General features: G+C 36.7%; 1 protein-coding gene across 1 annotated transcript in view; it reads right to left on the bottom strand.

The window, feature by feature from the left end:
* Nucleotides 1–2,117: 2,117 nt before the first annotated feature.
* cdh13 (cadherin 13, H-cadherin (heart)) overlaps nucleotides 2,118–21,936 on the bottom strand; it is a 496,790-nt gene continuing 476,971 nt past the window's right edge. Inside the window, exons 14-15 of the mRNA XM_038293940.1 lie at nucleotides 20,246–20,464; nucleotides 2,118–2,639 (exon numbers count right to left, since the gene is read on the bottom strand). Coding sequence (XP_038149868.1) covers nucleotides 2,632–2,639; nucleotides 20,246–20,464 — 227 coding nt within the window. The 3' untranslated portion in view covers nucleotides 2,118–2,631. The remainder of the gene's footprint in view (nucleotides 2,640–20,245; nucleotides 20,465–21,936) is intronic.

Here is a 21,936-nt window from a genome sequence, read left to right as displayed (position 1 = left end):
GATTGGCTGAGTCTGAGGTCTATGTCACAATATAGGTCAACTTGTGATTGAATCAAATTATTAAAACAGAAAACAGCAGGAATACCAGCTAAGCTTGGATATTTTTTTATTTTTTTGTATGTTCAAATTTTTCCCTTTAAAGCATCGTCCTACCGTGTCCACTGGATGTGCTGCACAGCGGTTCTTTAACCAGGTTAAATTGAGATCTTCAACAGTCAGGTTTAACATGCACCTAAAGGGAAACTGGATCTTTCCAGGAATCAGTGGATTATTTGACATCATATATCAACAAATGAGGAATCAAGACTTTAGGTTAGCATCATTTTACCAAAATCACCAAGTGAAAAATCTATTTTGTGCCTTTGATCCTCATCCATCGCAATAGAGTTGATGAAGAAGCTCAAAATGCTTGTTTACTTGATCAGACGCCATCTTTCAAGTCATGTTTGACTTTCCAGGTTATCCACATTTACTCAACAAACAACCTTGGGAGCATCATGGGAATTGTTGTAATAACAATAACAGCATATTTCCACATATTTTGACTAATTTCTGTTTGTTTAGCTTTTGAAAATAAACTGAATAGGATGCTAAATATAATAGATAAAAATTTTGCACAAACTCCAATTTGGTATTCATTTGAGTCACAAAGCCACATGCTTTTTAATCATAATCCTTCAAATTGATTATTGGGTTCTCAGACTCCAGGCAGAGATGAAATTATCAGCACCTGATTGGGCAAATCAATGAGCAACACGGAGTATTCGGTCTGCAGAGCCGGCCTATGAGCAGGTAGCATTGCAAAACATTAATAACACATGTACACAATAATATTACCACTTCAGTGCATCTAATTGCCCCTTTTCCATAGCACTTGGCTCTGAGTAGAAAAATAAAAGATCTTTATGTAGATGCTTCTTCTAGTTTACCTTTCAACAGAAAACAAATATATTTACAAAACAGACAAATATAAGCATTTGCTAAAATGATTCTTCCAGGATAAATGCATGCATGATTCCTTTCAATCCTTTAAAGTCAACAGATGTTTCACAAAACAACAATGTGGGAACTTTCAGTAACGGCTTTATTAAATTAGTGCAAAAGACAGACAGAACTCATTCATAATGTCCTCTTTAGTTTAAGTTGGTCTTCCAGACAAACCTATACATGGCAAGTTTCTCCAATGAATGCCAACAACAGAGAGCAAAACTATCCACCAAAACCAAATTCTTTGTTTTCTTCTTACACAATTTCATTTGACTTGTAATGAGAGATGGACAGAGAACAGGAAAGGCAAAAATGACGGGAGATTCAAACCTAATACAGCTGCAATCAACAAAACATCACTCCTGATTGTGCAATTAATCACACATTAAAAAGGAAAACAATAGAAACTAAAGAAAACAACTAAATATGTTACAGTAAAACAGTGAACACAACAATAGCTTTAGAAATAGTTTCTAAATTCACAGAAAAAAAGGGTTTCCAGTTTTTAAAAGTATGTACTGTGTGTATGACAAAAAATGCTGCAATCAAACTACATAAGTTAATCAATACTGTATATTTATACAATGGTAAAAAATAAAAATATTTATATAATAGTACTTTTTTTTAAGGTTCACACCATTACTGTAAAGATTTACTGATTTCCACTCCATGACAACTAATGCAATAGGAACAGAAGCAAATTAAAGAAACAACTCCAGAGTCTCTTACTTTGAAGGCTTATGGCTACAACCTTGTCCTAAAAGACCACAACCACCGCAGAAAAAGAAAAACAGTTTTTGTTCTTTCTGCTTCAAGACAAAAAAACAAGAGCAAACACGGTCTGTGACGAGAAAACAAAAGAACACGTCAAAAAAGTCAACGCTCTTCAGCAACCAGGACAGCAGCTGAGCCGCTGCGGTGTTCGCTGGCCCAGCGATGGTCACGCAGGTCAATAAAGGACAGACAGGTAAGGAGACGCTTATACGCAGTCAGGCAATCTGCATTGGGGAAGGGGTGGGGGGGACACAGGTGAAAGAGGTAGCCATGAAGGGGCAAGGTGGGAGGGATCCATGGGTGTCAACAAGGCTAACAACTGGAGTATTACGGTTCATAAGGAGTTAAACATGTTATTTGTCTTACAATATCATCATTGACATTCTTTCAAGTATCGCCTAGAGATGTGGCATGATGCCAAGAATAATGCTAACACCCACTATATTTCTGTCACTGCAACAGAGAGGTGCCAAATGCAATACAGTGACAAGTTGAAAAAGTAAATTATAAAATCAATGATGGATGAAAAAAAAAAATTGAGAGAGAGAGAGAAAGATGGAGGAGTCAGAGTGAGAAAAAAATGATCTAAAATCAAGACATGAAAAGGTAGGAGAAGAGCAGGCGAATCAAGAAAAAGATGGAGAGAAAGAATGAAGAAGCAAGAAGTCATTCTACTAAAATAACATTAGTGATATACAGCTGCTGTGTCAGTGAGAATATTCTATATTTGCTTGTTTGACTCATTGTGGAGAGATTTCTTCTTGCTGCATCTTCTTCTTGTCCTTCTCTCCTAAGCCTGGGTCGCGTGGGGGGAGATAAGTCGTTGCTTTTCAGTGTTGCAAAAAGGACTATGAGAGGTATCAGCAGAACTTACAAGCCTGGTGGGAGGAGAAATGGATGAAAGGAAAGGGGGTGAAAGGAAAAGGGGAATATGGATAGGAAAGGAAGAAGAAAAGTATAAAAAAAAAGTGTTGTTATCATCAAGCAGAATCTGTTACATCTAACATGTGACTGAACAGGAATGATGATTTACAAGCACATGAGCTTAATTAAGCTGTACCACAACATTTTCCACTTTCCAGCTACATCTTTTTAGTTTTGTTTTTCACTTTAGAGTTGTTTACTGTAGACAATAGTCAGAATAATCCCAGTTTGGAGAAATTCAATGACAAACTAAAAGGTGCAGTGTAAACTGCAGCTTTTTAAGTAAAAACATAAACTTACGTTTTCACTTTTGTATTTGGCATAAATACAGTAATAAATAAATAAGCATACAATTAATTGCCCTCAAAAATACAATACACAAATAAATGTAGGTAGAAATTAAATCATACATAAATGTATAGCTATATCTCTTTTAATTAGCTTTTTATTTATTTGCCTTTGTAATAATTACCTTATTCACCTATTGTCTGTTATAATCTCCAACTACATTTATTTATTGCTAATTTTTTTAAGTATTTATTTATGTGCATGTTATAATAATTTTGTCTGTTGTATTCTTCATTTGTATTTTTTTACACTAACACTATTTCTGCCTGTTGTTTTTACATTTCTGCATGCATTTTTGCCTTATTATGTAAATAAGGAAAGGGTTATCATGCACATAAATAAAGACTTAAAAAAAGAAGCAATAAATAAATAAAGTTGAAGATTATAACGGACAATAAATAAATAAGGTAAGTATTACAAAAGCGAATAAATAAAGAAGCTAATTAAAAGGGATATACATTTATGTCTCACTTTAAGTTCATTTCGACCTACATTTATTTTTTGTTTATTGTATTTTTGGAGGCAATTAATTGTATTTTTATTTATTTATTGAGCATTTATTTTATTTATTTTTAAATATGGCAGAGTTGGTCCTCCATAATGTTAACTCTAGACTCTAAGCAAACTTTTACTTCTCTGCTCTACAAAGATTACGTTAAAGTTGCCACTGCAGTTCAAATACAGAAGGTAAGCCACATAACCTCTATTACCCAAAATTCAAAGTCCATTAGGATTAATATAAAAGTATTGCAAATGACAAGGTACAGTTCGGATTACTTCTGTTTCCCTCAGTGATGCAAAGTTATTAGCAAAATCTGAGGCAGGTGCAGGAAAGTGCAAAGACAGGTTTCACCTGAGTGCACTCACACAAACCTGCTGCAGCATGAAATGTGATTTTATTGACTGCCTCTCTGCCAGCCATCTCCACATGGTCTGCTCTATTCTGACATGAATGGAGATGGAGGAGCAACAACAGGCAGCCTCATTCCTGTTTGAGCTTCTCTTAGATTTAATCTTCCTCTCTTCCCCCTTTTGTCTCTTCTATGACATGAATTCAAGGTAAAATGGAACGTTATACGTTTGACTTCTAATTATGTTCTTAAACTGCACTCAGGAACAAAGCAGGAGGTCTCTAATTGTACTTCACATATGAGCATTTCTAAAAGCTTCACAAGTGCACTTACAAGTCCATGAACTTGTTACACTTTTACTCTTTGATTAGAATGAATTGATTTAAAAGTTTGGAGTCCTAAATGAATTGTTTTAGACTGCTTTTTATTTTAGCTCCAATATTATTTAAACATTTTACTCATTTAATGCATAAGTTTGAATGTGTTTTTGGATGAGTGGGGGTTTGAGGCTGTAGGTTCATTGGACGCTGGTACTAAAATTATCTCCACATGTAAATTTACTCTCTGTGAAATATGCTAATAAATATACTTAAAAGCAAAAGTTGAATATTTTCTCTGACACCTGATAAAATGTTTAATGTCCACTTCAGTTAACCGGTCTCTTCAATCTCTAGGTATAACATATAATATTTAAATTTATTTCCTTATAGAAGCGAAAATAAATGATACGTTCTAAAGTGCTGGCAGATCAAATCTTCACATGGTAAAATCTGATCATTTATATATCTTATATATTTTCAAACAGGAAAACATCAACAACAATTTTTTTATTCCACACACAAGATGTAAAAAATAATGTTGCCTCTTAAACAGCACTTAGAAACTTGTATTCAACAGTGCAGCAGAAACTAACAGTCATGAGAGTCAAACAAAGATAAGCCCCATCCCATGCTTAAGATCTACGCCTATCTCAAAAAGAATCATATGCTAAAATTCAAGTAGGGTAATTCAAGTACGGTAATTCAAGTAGGGTAAAAAAAACTAGTTTTGAAAATGATATGCATCTTTACATTAATTCAGTTGAATATTGCTTTAGCTAAATCAATAGAGAGGATCTAAGTGCCTAATCAGGCTTTAAAAAAATGATAGATTAATCTTCCCTCATGCTGCTCCTCTGTACTGAGATCTCAGATGTTTCTACAGACATGGAGGTCACTTGGCTGTCTGGTGATCATGAGGATTGACCGTTGCTTGAACTGCCAGTCTCTCTAAGTCCTCCTCGATTCCTTTGATTTTATTTTCCGTCTTGTCTTCTTTTGTTTCTGCTGTTTCCATTGTTTGGTAAAACCTCCTCCATTCAAACGGCCGTCGTTTTTTTTCCTTCTATGCTTCTCAGTCATCTCTATGTCTGCTTAGTGTGCCATTACCATTTGGTCTGGAAGTCAAGCCTTAATATCCTTTGGTTGGTCTGAAATTTTTCAGACTTTAGAACTGGATCAATGTTAGCTCCACCCACTGACTTAAGACACCTAAACCTCTCTTGCGAATTTACTACAGATAATTCAGACCAAACTATAAGTATAGAGGCTGGATTTGTACATGATGAGTGAATAAACAGAGTGAAACAACTGAAAAGTATAGTGGATAATTTTTGTGAACTTTTTAAAAGACCCACCCTTTCCACTTAAAAAAAAAACAAAAAAAAAAACATGTGCATCACTCAAACAAGCTTATTTTGCAAAAGAACATTTGCATTTGTTCTACTATGTCAGACTCAGCAGCGATAAGTGAAAATGGGGACGAGCACGTAGAACGGCCTTACGTAAACATATCACCAGAATGATTGACAGTTTAGAGGACCACCTAATTTGACGATCCACCCGACTAAAGAACATCTATAACTTTAATATTGGAATTTATTTACTTTAAAACAATTACACTTAATTTTGATAAGTTTAAAGTCATATTAGATTATGTAATGGCACAGTCAATTGTATAATTTTCCATTTTATAATTTAATGGTGCACTTAAATTATCTATTTATATGCTGATGTGTTGAATAAATAAGTAGAACATTTAATGGAACATAAATTAATTTCATTTCACTTTCATTTATCAATTATATATTTAACTCTATTATAGGCAGTGATCCAGGCTTTCTACAGCAATGTTTTGGTGCTGATGTTGATGTTATTCTCTATTTCTTTCCTTTGTTTCTTGCTTTAGTTAAAATAAAGTGGATCATAATTTCAGCTCTAAAATAAGTCTGACTTTTTTGGTTATTGATCTGATCTTTTAATCCCTGTATCATCCTGGCTGTGATGATGACTGTTGCACTGACTGACTTACTTCCTGTGTTTTATATCTATCTCTCCATAATACATTAGATTTGAACTAAATAAAGTTTAAATTTAAACACAGAGTTTAAAAAAAAGAATGGCAAATCAACAACATTTTGCTTTATTTAACAGGATTACATATAAGCCTTGCATTTTACTACTAATCTTGCAAAAAGCATGCATGGTGTTGCAAGCATGAAGGTGGAGATTAGTCATAGCTTCTGTTTCTGGGTCTTCATAGTTTTTTCCCTTTTTATTCATTTCTGTTTGTTTCTGAGCAGATTGTGCAACTTCTTACTCTTTCAGCTCACAACTCGTGTTTTGTTTCACAGGATCACAGTTGGTGTCAGTCAGACAAACGTATGGTGCAGTTTGACTGCTGACATGCCAATATGTCCCGGCGTCATTTTTCTTTCTTTATCCCCCCTCGTCTCGTCCCCTCTCTGTGAGATTAGAGAGCCGTCTTGAGGAATGCGAGCTATAATTCTAGCAGACACTGTGAAACCAAATAGACTTGAAAAATTGTGAAGCGATCGAAGCGTGCCCGAATGAAAATGAATATATAATGTGGAAGATGGTACAGAACGGGTGGAGACGGTTGTTTTTTATGTTTCCCTCAACTCCCCCCTTCCATAACGGCCAGCCACACTTGAAGGAAACTTTAAACTCAAAGTATTGGCTTTTCAAATATAATGAGATTCCCTGGTGGCCCTGTCTCACCTCACAAGAAGAACTGGATATAAGAGGCAACTCTTCCCTCTGGCTAAAAAGTGAAGCCCCTGACATGAGAATACACAGCTGAATCAATTCAGCGCAGCTTTAACACCGACTGTGGAGTCGCCAGCCAGAAATGGATGAAAGACAGCATTTGGTAGAAAGAAGCAGGAGAAAGATGGAGTCAGACGAGTTACATATTATCACTTTAACTGAGGTGGGCTTGGTAACAAATGACTCACTTTATATTACAACCAGCAGAATCCACCAAATGTGGCTCTGCAGTGATTAAGGGAGGGAAGGTCTCATAATGACTCCTGCTGCGTTACATTGCCTCTTGATGCATGTTTGCATGTCGGGCTGTTGATCCATTTCAGGCATAAACCCACAGAGATGCAAACTTGTGAATAAACTGAGTGATCGTGAGGATTCATCACCCCAGGCATCTTGCTTTCACATACAGTCGATGCTTAGAGAAAAAAAAAAAGAAAAAGTTACACATCATGCAAAAAGTAGTACAGTAGGAAGTGAGAATATTTCTTCTTGAGGACCATAAAAAGGAACAACAAAAAACAAAAACAAAAATTCCTATGGAGGAAAATGTTTAAATAGAAAAGACAAGGTCACTGAAGTTGACTTGTCGCTAGTTCTCTAAAAAGTGTTAGCCCAATGCATAAATGTCAATTTAACAAGCTGCAGGAGAAGAAGAATAGATCAGGACGCTGGACGGAACAGAGACCTTTTCTGTTCCTTTGCAACCCGCGGAGCAGAAAGGAGGGTGACAGTTGATTAGCTCAGGTATGTCACGCCCGCAAGGTATAAACAGAGGCACTGTTCCATGAAGACGAATCAAGAAAGATTCTGTCAGGCTAAACTGAATATAATGAAAGTTAATAAGCCCAAAGCCGCTCAAAGCGTAAAGACAAATTAGTCCTACATGCATTTAATATTCATCAACCAAGCAAACTGAGTAGATCTTAGACCAAACATCTTAATGTAAAAAAAAAAAATCAAATCAAAAAGACCAGTTTGCTGCAGGTTGATTTCAGCTGAATGAATGAATCATGACTGAAGCGTAAATGAAATTGAACTCATGGTATCAACATCAGCATGTGGAGAGTCCTAGAGTGTTGCAGTTTCATGCATGGCTCAGTCACGTTTTTATCAATTTGCCATCATGGTGGACAGAGCAGTTTCATGCTTGGATGAGGGCCTATGCAGGACTGTAAGGTAGCCTCCTCTAATTTAACCATCCAGATACTACAGATCCACTGACCTCCCTTTATTAATGTTTAAACTTAATTTTATTCATAAAAATAGTTTTTTTGTCACATTTAAATAAAAAAAAAAGAACAAAAAACAAGTCCCAAATCTTTCTTCTGAAGAACGGGCAATTAAATCCCAAAGGAAAATAAATTAGATTTGAAAGGAAATTTTCTTTTGCAGCATTTCCTCATGTTTTTCGATGTGCCTAAAATCATTCTTAGACTTGTTATTGTAGATTTGCTATTCAGTGTATTCTGCATGTGTTAAAGTTATGGGAAAGGGGGTGAGTGCCTGCACAGCCCTTTGCATCATTAGCACCTTGCCCCCTCAGAATAAACAGAAAGCGACAGGAAGCTGATGACAGCAGCTTTGCAGCCAGTACGCTGTGTGTGAACTGTCATTTCACCATGTCATCGGCTGGTAGATGATAAAATATATAATGCCATTGCAGTGTATGTGGATATGTTAGAAACTAGTCTGGTTTAGCATCTGCAGTAAGAAAACTGTGAAAACTATTCATGAACTGTGTCCTGCTCTCACAAGTTTTTTGAAACATTACGGCTGACAAAACAATTCACACAAAAGCAATGCTTGTTATTAAAAACCTGTTTTGTACTTCTTGCTATTAGAATACCAAAAACATATTAAAACTAAATTTACAAAGAAGTAATTTAGTTTGAGATTATTAAAAAAATTTTGATAGTGAGGCGAAAATTTAGATTTCTCTTATTTCATACATTAATTTATCTTATTTACTCACTATAAAAATTTTCACTCCCTCTGTTTCACCTGCAAGGCCACACATTTCTCTGCATGAGGATGTTTGTAGACCAGATAAAGCTTCTTCCCATAACAAACCAGATTCTTTCTCAAGGTTTATTCATAACATGTTACTGTTAATCAAAGTGTCTGTAATTTGTTTCGACTCTTCTACTTTCCATTGAACAGGGCTAAATGCTGTGCCATAAGGGCTGTATGATGAACTGTTCTCTTTTTGGAAAGATATTATGAATAAAAAGCCGACTGAGCGAAATCCATCGATCTCTATTTATTTAACTAGGGTGAATAGTTGAATAATTTTTTCCAACTACATGAGGTATATGTGGTTCTGTGTTGTAGTTAACTTTGGGCTGGACAATAAAATGATAAAGTATATATCAGGATATGAACATGATCAATAACAAAAAAATGTAAAATAATTATTAATTAAAAGCTCTGGAAACAGGAAATGCAGAGCCAGCTGAGGTATTCTGGGGAATCTAGTTTAGAGGAGAGCATCTCAGCTCCCACTGCTCGGCTAAGTAGCAACCACATGCAAAGTCGCGAGCTCCTGCTCTCAAATCTGCCTTATTGTTTGAAAACTACAGTGGATAGTTTAAGGAATGTGCTTGCCAGCAGAAAAGAGGAGGGGTATTGTCACCAGTGTGGCATTATTTCTGATATTTAAAGTCTGACAAGAGTCAGATCTGCAATCTATGCCTGGTTGCTGTGCTGAACAAATCAGGCAACGCAACAAACTTCTTTTAGCACCGAACCAATGTCATCTGCTGCAGTAGTGTACCATCAAGCCATCCTCATCTGCCGGTAGCAAGGAGGAAGTTTTATTATCAGTAAACCATGTTAAGTGTTTATTGAGTTATTTGGAGTAGTTACTGCTGTTTGGTGCTGGCATGTAATATGTAACATATGAAAATGGCATTTTGTTTGTGTAATTATTTGCTAAATGCTTTGCATGTTACATTTAACTGAACTTTATTTGACAGTTATTGACTGTTACATTATGCTATTTTTAATTAGGTAAAGCCAAAGGTTAAATTTAAAATAAATGCCTTTAAGTTAAATTCAGCCTTTCCCCTCCTGTTACTTGTTTTGCAAAGTGTAAAAAGTTTCAATAAAGATCAATATGTAAACTTATATCATGATATGCTTTTTATCCATATCATCCAGCCATAAGTGAACTCAACTCCTGTTGAATCTTTGTCTCATAAAGGGTCTATTAGCATGTTTTACTTAAGCTCACTCTATGGAAGTCAGGTATAGTGTATTGTCGGGGTGTATTAACCTGACTCCGCCAGATGGATTTGCTCCGCCAGATGGATTTGCTCCGCATATCCATCTGGAAACCTCCGGTTGAAGTAATTTTGGGAAGGGCAAAAATACTGATTAGCTGATTGGCCTATGTTAGTGATAGACGGGCCAAATAAACCAATCAGATCAACGAAGCATATGACGTACTAACAGCCAGGCTACTCTTGCCGAAACCAGTCGGGAGAAGAGCAAAAACATCTTTTCCTCTGAGAAAAGCCTCCAGAGCAGTGTTTTGCTCTTGTTTCAGTGAAGAAATACTCTGTAATTCCGATAAAACTTGCTCGATAGCCACACTAACGGTAGTTTCATCGGCTGAAGCCGCCATGTTCTTTAGACTGAACTGTCGCACTTCTCGTTGCGTCACACCTCAACCCGCCTCAAAGCCAACGCTGATTGGACGTTCGTTTGGTGAACGGCTCCAAATTTTCTTCAACAGAGAGTCTCCAGACTGATTAGCGAGTGAAATCTTGAAAGCTCGCGAGATCAGGATGGTCTCACGAGGCTAGGGGTGTATTGGGTTAACACGCACAATAAAATATTCTTTTGAACTTTATATATTTGTTTATCAAACTTTATCTTCTTCCTGGTCACTCTGGTCTCCTCATTAGATGCTTCTGGCTTGGAATCTTACTAGATTCCAACTCAGGATATAGTTTATGTCGCTGGTTGTCATTAAACTGTCGCTGAACAGTGGATCAGCATTTTACCTACAGTCAGATTTGCTTCCAGAGCTGATTCTTTCAAACTATCCTATCGTATTGCATCAAAGTCTATTTTATGTGTTTGTTCTTGTATCTTTAACGTGCTATGCTGTGGGATTGATTGTCTTCAGTAAGCAACCTAAGCAGAGTGGAGTTGATAATCCTAACACACAACCCTGGGCAGCAGGACAACAACCATAAACAAAGAGCTGGCATCTTAATGGATCAGGGGAAAAGATCCTTTCGTGTTAGAAAGGCCTAGTTAAAGTTCAGGCATGAATGAAACTCAACACGGAATCTGTGGCAAGTTTGATGTTTACAGATATGAACAAGTTCAGGACATCTGATCACATTTGAATGGCTTTATATGTTTAATGCTGACAGTCCTTTCACACTTTATATTCTTTACTTACTTTTACTTTATTCTTTCTTTTTTCCCGTTTTATTCTGCAAGTCCTAGTCTGAGTGAAACCTTATGAAATATATTTATGAATACATATGAAAAATGCAAAGGATAAAGCGCAACACTGTCCAGGACATATTTCCCCAAGCAGATTTATCATCTCCTGTCATATTATTACAACACTGTATCCTACACTAAAACAACAAGTACTGCTGACAATAAAAATGGTCCATAATTTCCAATACGGAAACCTTGAGGTGAGGTGTACTTTGTTCCTTTCTGCCAACAACAATAATCCCTCCATCTGTCTATTTTTAATAAGTTTCTAATCTCTTTCAGTCTCCCGTGCTTATCCTTGATGCTCAATACAAACCCTCGGCCCATCCCCAGTCCCTCAGAGGACCATATCAATTCAGCATACTGATACTGTTTTCATATATGAATTATGCTAACACAAACATACAAAATACATGCAAGGAAAAGCTACAAGCAAGAAAAAAACAAAGACAAGAAACACTGCAAACTAGCTATGTGTAAGAGATCTGTGCCATACTACTATAAGCAGAAAATTGTCAACTTATATGGTACCAAACCATAGACATCATTATGTAATAATGTCTATAGACCCTTTGCAAAAAAGATGAAGGGGATTCCCACCCAGTGGACATTTGGAGTGAAGAATAAAAACAACATTTTATGTGTGAATCTTTTTTAAACACTTAATCTCTCTGAGTATCCAGCCTTTACTTAGCATCAAAGTCCCATACAGTATGCGTTGGTGATTTAATTCAATTCAGTTTATATTTATATTAGTATTTATATTAGTATTTATATAGCACCAATTCAGAACACATGTCATCTCAAGGCACTTTACAATTAACCAGATCATATAGTCAAATTGATTTAAAGTTTGCTATCTAAGGAAAACCAGTTGATTGCATCGACTCTTTGACTCAAAGGCAATCCATTTCACTAAACATGCTTGTAGCAACAGTGGAGAGGAAAAACTCCAGTTTAACAGCAAAAAAACTTCCAGCAGAACCAGAATCAGTGTAAGCGTCCATTTCCAGAGGCTGACTGGGGTTCAAGGAGACAGAAGCAGACATCAGTGATCTTCTACCCTAGTGCTTTGCAGCACTTCTGTAGTCTGGGTTGATTTCAGCTTTACTTAAGATGCAGTCTATACTGGCATTTGAAGCATTTTTTCCCTAGCATGTTTGATAGCATCATTTATGTTTTTGCAGCAGGTTCTGTTATAACAGTGCATATGCAATTTTTTGCTCTCCATTTTATGTGATTAAAGCATTGCTTTTTTTGCAGTGTTTTTCTGTGCATGTATTTTCACTTATGGAGAGATGATATAAAGAGTTAATCAAGATATTTATCTGTAAGAAATAGATATGTAGCTCCAAGACATTCGTGTTACATAAGTAACACAAGTAGCTGAAGTTTGATGGAGTGTATTAATATGCTTGAAGAATTTATAAAGCCCTGGAGAATGAATTTTCACCTAGAAAGGTCAGAATAGGTTGTGGCCAAGGCTACATTTTTAAGAAATGCAATAATGTAAAAATTCCAACCAGGCAGAGGTGTAAGTTAAAGGAAACATTAATAAATGAGTGTTGTAGTAGATCAGTGGGTTTAGCCTTTTATCTCAGGACGATCTTTCACATCTTCTTTTGAAGATAGCAACACCTTCACTGGAGGCAGAAAAAGACTTCCTTCGTGAACATCACTCTGGCTTAAGATCTTTTCAGCCAAAGCTGTGAAAAACTAATTTTTTTACAAGAGTAAATAAGCCCCGAAACCTTCTCCCTCTCTCTCTAACTGGGAGGGGATTAGTGTTGAGCTGGAGGGGGAAAATGAAAGTGGCTGTCAGGGCAAAGCAGATCAGGAGGAATGTTATAGCATTTAAATCCCTAGGAGGAGGGAGGTAAATTAAAGGCATCTGAATTGGATGCTATTTGTTTTGTTTTATAGTATTTTCTTGCTGTTTTCACTTTGCCCTCAATTTTTTTTTACATTTTTTCATTGTAAAGATTAAAATTAAACAAAGAAACCATCTTCTGTATTTATAATCTGCAGCAATATGAATGTGAAAGCTGTGACCCTGGAGCTTTGGACCTATTTCAAACCAGAAGACTATTTAAATTAAACAGAAGTTGTTTTCTGTGGAGCGTAGATTGAAATGGAGTTGCATTTGTTATGATTTAAACAGTAGTGAATTTAGACAGTGACCTATATTCCTAAAAGTCTGTATTAACCACCTGACAGCTTCAGCCAAGTGTTAGCAGCGATGCAGGCTGAAGATACTTAAATTACAGGAGATTATATGTTCATACTGTATGTACAGGAATAGGGGCAGTGTGGTTCTCTGCACAATTTTTTTTACCTTTGAGCTGAAATCTGGATAGACATGTTTCTTTCTGAAAATTGTTGGTCTACTTTGTGTCGCCAGGCAGGTTCTGGTAGCCATAAGGTGTCGGTGAAGCTAGTGAAATTAAATTGATTTACAGAAAATGTAATTTTTTGGGGGAGTTTTTACAGCTCGTTTTTAGTAGGCTGACAGGAAAGGGGGTATGAGAGAGGGGAAGAGACATGAACCCAGGTCACCCGTGCCCAAGGACTGAGGCCTCCATACATGGGTTGGGTGCGATAACCACTGCACCACCAAAGCACAACCATAATTAATTATTTCAAAGGGAGTGATAACTTTTTACATGGGATCAGGATGTAGGTGAAGAAATCTGTTTCTGTTAAACAATCATTATATGAAAATATTAAATCTTCCTTTCAGAGCTGTTTTTTTTTTTTTTTTTTGCATTGTCTTAAAACATTTAGTCTAAGGGATGTTTGTCAGAAAAAATGGCTCAATAATCTCAAAAGAATATCTCACCCTGGAGAGGATTATAAACAGACCCCTGTGAAGTCTTGAGCAATATCTGCCAATCCTGCAAAGGTCCCCAGAGCATTAGAAGATACACTACATGTTTGCACTTTCCACACACAGACACACTCTCTACTTTTTCATTTTATTTTACAGGTTACATACATAATTCAACACTTTGAGAAGCAATCCAAAAGGAACATAACTTTTGGCTTGGAGCGAGGCCAGAGATCCATTTGGGAGGTCCTTTTTCTGGCAGCTGCTAAGATAAGAGCTGCTGTGGGATTCAGTGGAACAAGTGCGGAGGTTTTAGATGAAAAGTATGACCCATTGATGTTGGTGGTATCAACGATACAGTTAAATCTGTCAGAGCCCACTTATCATTTAGAATTTTACAACATGCACAAATATAAATTCAGCAACTGATGAGAAAATTGAGCCGTTTTCTTTATGCTGTTCTTTTCCACTGACTGTATTCATGTTCTATTTTTTCAACGGCATAACCCTTGATCTATCAGCTGGGGATTAAGGTTTCCTTTAATCTTATGCCATTCATGAACAGAACAAGTGAATGTGGTGCACTTTGCCAATATCTTTTTTTCTTGTCACATAGTTAGACAACTTGAAGCATTTTGAAGAAAACAAGAGAAAACATCTAACTGCTTTTAGATAAAATGGGATATCTAATATCATTTTTAACAAACATGTACTAAACTAACCCCCACCCAAGGAATTACCATTTTATTTACTCTATTTTCTTCTGCATTAGGAGAATAAATAATGACCTCACAACACAGACACAAAAAAATCCTCCGTGGATTCATATCAATCATCGCTATGATTTTAAAATGTAACTCTCACTTTAAAAAAATTTAAACGCTCTATCCTGTTTAGATCTGTTCAACATTCACAAAAATAAATCACAACAAAATGTCTAAATTGAACATATGAATCGAAACCCAAACTGTATCTATTGACTCTTTTTACATTTTTACTCCATTTGTTATTTTAAGATGGTTGTTGTTAGCATAGGCACTTTGGTCAGCTGTTGCTGTGTTATAAAAACAAATTTTATATTGAAAGAATATTTAGAGAACTTATTTAGCTCAAATTATTTCCTATAGTGAATAAATATATTGCTGTTTTAAATAATTTTTCTTAATCCGTAAAGCTTTTCCATAAGTCACCATGATAGGAAGAGGAAAGTAATAGAGAAAAGAATCCAAAAATCAAAGTTTAAATCTGGTGCAACATAAAAAGGCTGCAACAAAATTAAACAGCTCTGTGATTGTAATTTTAAACACATTTTATTTTTTTATGCTTGCCACTTAAAAGCATATAAAACATATTTAATATTACTTTAAATCTAGAACATTGTGTTGAAAAACATTTGAAAATATTGCAAATCTTAATGCTTTGGCCTTTTGGTTCAGGAACATCGTTTTCTTGAATATGTAGGAGCTTAATGCTGCTTTTCTTCCTGCAGCTTTAGAAATGAAGCAGATAAAGTGAAACAAAGCATGATGGGTAGCAGAGGTAGAGCTGCTTCCACTGTCTTGAAATTCTGCTCTTTGGGGAGATTATGGTTTCTCAGTAAACCACTTTCAAAAGATACTGTTCATATAGGTTCAATGGGATTACTGGATCTGTTTTGACATGAATAACTTCTGTTTGTGTCATCAGAAGCTAAATACCTGATTGTTGTAAAGGAAAACTAAAGTTCAAACCATTTTTTAAATGTTCTTGTAATGTGCCGTATATGCTGAATTATAACAGTAAATATTGTAATGAAACGTATGATTTTCAGAGGGCTTTTAGAGCCAGAAGCTTCTAATATCAATACCAGAACTGCACCATAACCTAATTAAACAAACAGGGTTTAATTTAACCAGTTCAGCTAAACCAAACACGGAAGATCCTTTTAAAGTTTGAAGTAAAAACAATCCTGAGGAGTGCTCAGCAGCCCCTGCTGGCCTGGGGCCACCAACATAGACAACTTTCAGAACACACGTTGGTAAATCTTTTTTATATTCACCCAAACTATTCTGTAATTTCGAATTTGTCTGTGTTTTATTTGGGTTTCTTCTCCTTTAATCTAATTTTCATATGGTTCATAAAAAATGGCAGAAAAATAAAACATGGCCTTAATAGAAAGATAAGATAAAATCTTATTTGAACTGGTATTTATCAAATATCTAACGTTGATTGAATAGTCACATTTACTTAAAAACAAAATAAAGGATTAAACTCTGAGGGCTGAAGCTAAATTTCAGACCTGTCCTACGGTTGTTAACATTTTTTAAAAGACAGAGTAGTGAGTGGTTTGGAGAGATTGTTGTGCTCAGCATTCAGTAAATACTAATAAAAGATGAGCATATCTTTTCAGAGCTAGACGTTGTAATCAGCCGACAATGTTGGTTCCTCATGTTTAGTGTCAAACAGTTCCAGACAGTAATCAGTCTCAGTTTTAGCTTCACCGGGATTCTTTCTGTTGAGCCACCTCTCAGAGATTTAAATATAAAAGTTGGTAAATAGGAAGAAAAAAAAAGGACTGCGCTGTCGAGACACTGTCCCTTTTTTTCTGTTTCTCAGTGCATTGACTGGTTGCACACCTTATAGGGGGCTTGATCTCTAAACAGGAAACCCAAGTTACCATTGTGATGGACTTTGTATGTAGAGCTGTGAACCATCTCTGTGATGCTAAACATTCCAACCTGAAGTCACCTCAATAAGAAACACATTTTTCTTCATAACACAGCTTCCAGATCAGATGAAGTTAATGCTTAAAGTAATCACTTTGGTTTTACTTTTTTTTTTAACAATTCCTGTGAATAAGAATAAAAATTCTGCAAAAAATGCATTCAGCAATATCCCTGTTGAATAAAGCAAAATAGACCATATTTGTTTTGTTATATTGCTGTGACTGTACAAAGGACTGCAAAGAGGATGAAAATGAACTAGAAGAAATACACTACTGCTCAAGAATGCAGAATAAACATAGCTTAGCCGACAAATATAAAACCGTGAAGTTCATCTTTACTCGTTTGTTGTGTCGTTTCTTTAACCAATACTTTCCCCCAGGGTCTTTCCATTTCTCTTTGCTTCATCTCTCTACTGCAGGGTCAAAGTTCAGCTGGGAGATAAGGGAATTGAAAGGAAATCCTCTCTTACCCTGTCAGACTATCTGACTATACAGTGCACCGATCAGACCCCTCTATCTCTCCCCCGGCAGAGGTCTCTGAAATGAGCTTGAACAGAAATCATCTCTCTTGGTGCCTGCGGTATGTGTGTGTGTGTGTGTGTGTGTGTGCAGCTGTCCAGTGTCCGAATCATAAGAACTTCTGCTGCCCAGCAGTAACAACAGCATTCCCAGCGGGGAGACACACACTGCTATTTTCTGCTGTTCTGTAACCTGCTGCCTCCAGTTCTGCTAACACCTTGCTCTTGATTCTGCTGCTCGAGTCTGACTGAAACGAAGTATTCATGGCTGCAGGAAGGCGAGGTTGGTATTTGGGGAACAAATACCACTTTGGACCTATGAATTCTATTTATGTGCAGAACAACAAACACCTGTAAAGATGACTCCTCTTTAGTCATCCTAGCATGTCTGCCAATTATAATGCTTCCTAGTGGAGACTGTACCCTGGAAACCATGAATAAGGACAGGCTTCTGAGAAGAAAAGTATGAGATGCACACCGCTGCTTCAGCTAGGGAACTTTCTGAATTTATTTTTCCTTTTTTTAAATGTCCAATTGTGTTGCATCAAGAATACAGTAAATAACAAATTGTTGTCCACATAAGTCAGGGCAGGTTTGCTTTTTAAAAAGAATACATCAAGACAGTATCCTAACTGCATTATCTTCATTGGATCCAAATCCCATCATGCATCAAAGAAGGCAAAACCTATAGTGCCCTGCTGGTGCATAGATGTGGATGAGTGTATGTTTAGAAACAATGATCTCTGTGTTGAACTGGTGTATGTGAGCATGTGAGTTTGACACATGTAGGGTACCAAGTACCCCATCCCTGCAACCCTGCCAACCCCAGTAATGAAGACCTGGTCAAGGAACCTAATCTGGCAGTTGCCACATTTATATGTGTAGAACTGAGTTGATAAGTACACAATACGATTCGTCTGCAGCTTCTTAAGCATTTTCACAACTAGCGGAGTAAGCTGATAAATCAAAGTTTTTTCAAATCCTGTCAGAGGAAAAGCACAGACATCTTTCCCATCTACTAATGCACCAAGTGCTTCTCTTTGCTCCTTTTTTTACACGAGCAGTTTTCGCTATTTTAGCTAAAACCTAGTCAACCTAGCCATATTTTTAATGCCCCGTAAAGGCACTTCTTACTGTCGTCCTTCCTACTTGTCCCACCCCAAAAAACACTGCTAGCATGTCATTGGTCCAACTCGATAATTGTTACGAGACAGACGTACTAGCGGGAGTCTGTCAAGCCCACTTGGGTGGCTCGAGGTAAGCACCAACTGATGGCAGCAAGACGCTGGGGAGACACCTAGACACCCCGAACTCAATGTGGGGACCTCTGGGGAGCTGGTTCTCGCCAATCCCTGAGAGGTCAAGAGGGAGTGATGCCAACCAGTACCCATATCTGACATCCCCCCTAACATGTCCCTAAAAAGGGGATCCACCACTCTGGGTAAGGGCCGGCTACCCATAAAGAAAATGTCCTCCCAAAGATTTGGACCCTGCTGGCACATACACAGTGGTGACAAACTTTCTGCATTTTTACCTTAAAGTTCTTAATATCTCTGCTTGACTTCTGTATAGCATCATCTCACACTCAAACCATGGCTAATGATATAACAGGCACAGAGTACTTATATAGCCGCTGAGTTCGCATCATCAAATCCACTGAATCATTTCATTCAGTGAATCATCACTTTGTCATAGAGCAGTTTAAGGAAACGATTCAGAAAATGTGTTCAAAGTATAGTTTTTCAATATGCACAAATGCCATTTGGACCAAAGGGAGAAAAAGTAGAAAGGGAGAGAGTCTGATCAATATGGAAGGATGATCTGAGGATGAATTAACGGGTCTTACTTGTGATTAGAATCAGAAATTCTGAGTCCAAACAAAGGAAAGTTAAAGGCTGAGCTTGGACGTTTCCTTCTATGTGAAAAATTGAATGAGCTGATATTACAAAGGGGAAAGATTAAAGAGGCAATCAGACCAAAAACTGTGGTAGAAGATGTCTAGATAAGAGAAAAGAGACTAGGGGTTCTTGAAGTTGAAAAATGAAAATTTGTTGTGCATGAAGGAGAATGAATTATTCATGCTATTGCTTGGCCTAAATAAGATATTTGAAGTAAGTACAAGGCTGATTTCTGGAGGTGTGCCTTGGATGCTATATCAAAAGCAGAAATAAACAAAGCATAGTTTTTGCATACATCCACGCAAATATTGAATGCCAGCAGCCAAAGGTCGGTGATGTGTTTCTTATAAATGATGCTTTTTGCCACGGAATGAAAACTACAATTAAGTTGATGTGTGCAGATTTGGACAGTTGGCCATTTCATATCACTCTTAATGCTGCCTATTCTGCATAAATAAAGCTGAAGAAAAGACCTTTAAAAATCTGCCAGTCATTAAAAAACCTACTTACCATGGTGAGGGATATATTACGAAACCCCACACTAGTCCTACCTCAAACAGCTCCAATCAAGTACAAGATGAAGTCTTATAAGATTTGACTAAAAAAACTAGATTCTGCCATTTTAGATATCTGCATTCCTGTCCTGTTGGAAAGACACTGCACATATGTGTTTTGTAGGAGGGAAATAAAAAAACAGATTGGATGTCAAAATCTCTTTTGAAACAGCTCATTATCTGGGTGTCCTAATTTTTCACCCATATTATAAATCTGGACAGTAGATAATTCTAAAATGACAAACAGCTTAAGCTGGATGTAGCTGGGTGGGTGTAGTTTTATGGTACTTACAGAGTGGGACGAGCAGGAGTGTTGCAAGCAGCACAACAAGGCTAGTGCGGTGGGAGTGGGCAGAGCTGCAGTATCTCTTGGTCTTTGTACAGATGCACACCTGAACTTTAACCTCTGTGCTGTTGGACAAAGGTGGCACCCCTGAGTCAGTGATGAGCAGTGGGAGCTGGTAGTTGGCTTTCTTCAAACTTTGCAGGAGCATGATTTGGGAGTGTGTGGCTGCAAAAAACACAAGAAAGGAAAATAAGTTCTGCTGATGGCAACTGTCTGTTTTGCTTGTCTTGTTCATTTGCAACGCATTATTACAGTATCTTTTCTACAAAACAGGACTGTGTGTGTGTGTTAGCCTGAAGTTCCTACCATTTTAGACTTTACTTAACACTCAAGTGACAAAAATTGGTGCCACTTTAGTTGCATGGGATGGTTACATTCTGTTGCATCATACTTTAAGTGAGTTTATGGTTTTGGCAGAAAGCAGTGAAGCCAGTTTACATCAAGCTGTAATGAGACAAAATATACAAAGCTGCACAGTGTAGAGTGGAGGACATTTTCAGGATTTTATTAAATCAGGATAAATATGTCATTTGGTATTCAAAGAAAAAAAGTCTGCATTAGCAGAATATATTAGATTTAATCAAAACCATGAACTAAGCATAACAAAACAACTGAACTATGAAAGCAGAGAGCTGCAGATGTCCTTTGGTGAAATAAAACATCTAAAAATTTTAAACAAGAACAAGAGTAATTTTAGCGGTCTAAACTATCTGTCAATCCCAAATAAACAGTAGCTGGTCCAGGCTTTTTGGCATGAGTGTAACAGCTCTGATGAACAGCATGCTAGTTTTTTTTAATGATTTGGAGGATGATGAAATATTAAAGAACACCTACAAACATTGTTGGACTATTTTGGTGGAAACGGTCAGAGCCACTGCACAGAGATGGAGATTTTGTTTTGCTTTTTATCTACGTTTTACATATTTGAAAACACATCATCAAAGTAAAGCTATGATTCCTTTACTTTAGTATCTGGTACTAAAGCAAAGGGATGCTTATTTCTTCAATAAGTAGCAGATCCTTAAAATCCTGGAAGCTGTGCAGTGGGGTCCCATGGTTTAAAGGTTTGTCCTGAACATTCCACTGATTGTAGAATTTACTGAGATCAGTTATAGGTCTCTCAGGACGAGCATTAACCTGATTGGTAATCTGACCTACAGCAGTTTCTGTTAGCTTTCATTTCCTGTAGGCATCAGTGAGGCCTTGTTGACCCTGTTGCTGATAGACCGGAAAATTCACTTAAGAGTTTAGTGGGTTTGAAAAATTTTCTGTGCTTGTTGGTGAGAATAGAAAAAGAAAGGTTTTTATTTTGAGCTTAAATGATTCTAAAGGTCATGTTTTATCTCTGCATCCGGCATGGTACAATTCGTTTTGTTCCCTTCTGCACCAACATAATTGCTACACTAATTTAAGTATAAAAAAGAGCTGATTTAATTTATCAGCCTCCTGGTTTCTGGAGTATTTTGGGAGACAGAAAATGATATTTGTTGGTTTAGATGCTTTCTTTATACTGCTGCATCAAATAAGAGAAACCAAACAGTAGCTTCAGAGATCAGAACTGTTTTAAAGTAAATTAGCACAGATTACCAATTCAGGAGGAAACAAAGGTTAAGCGCCTCACCCAATCACATATAAAC

The sequence above is a fragment of the Cyprinodon tularosa genome, unplaced genomic scaffold (genome assembly GCF_016077235.1).
Source record: "Cyprinodon tularosa strain WSP-4 unplaced genomic scaffold, ASM1607723v1 ctg332, whole genome shotgun sequence".
Lineage (NCBI taxonomy): Eukaryota > Metazoa > Chordata > Actinopteri > Cyprinodontiformes > Cyprinodontidae > Cyprinodon > Cyprinodon tularosa.
This window is presented reverse-complemented; position numbering and strand designations above follow the sequence as displayed.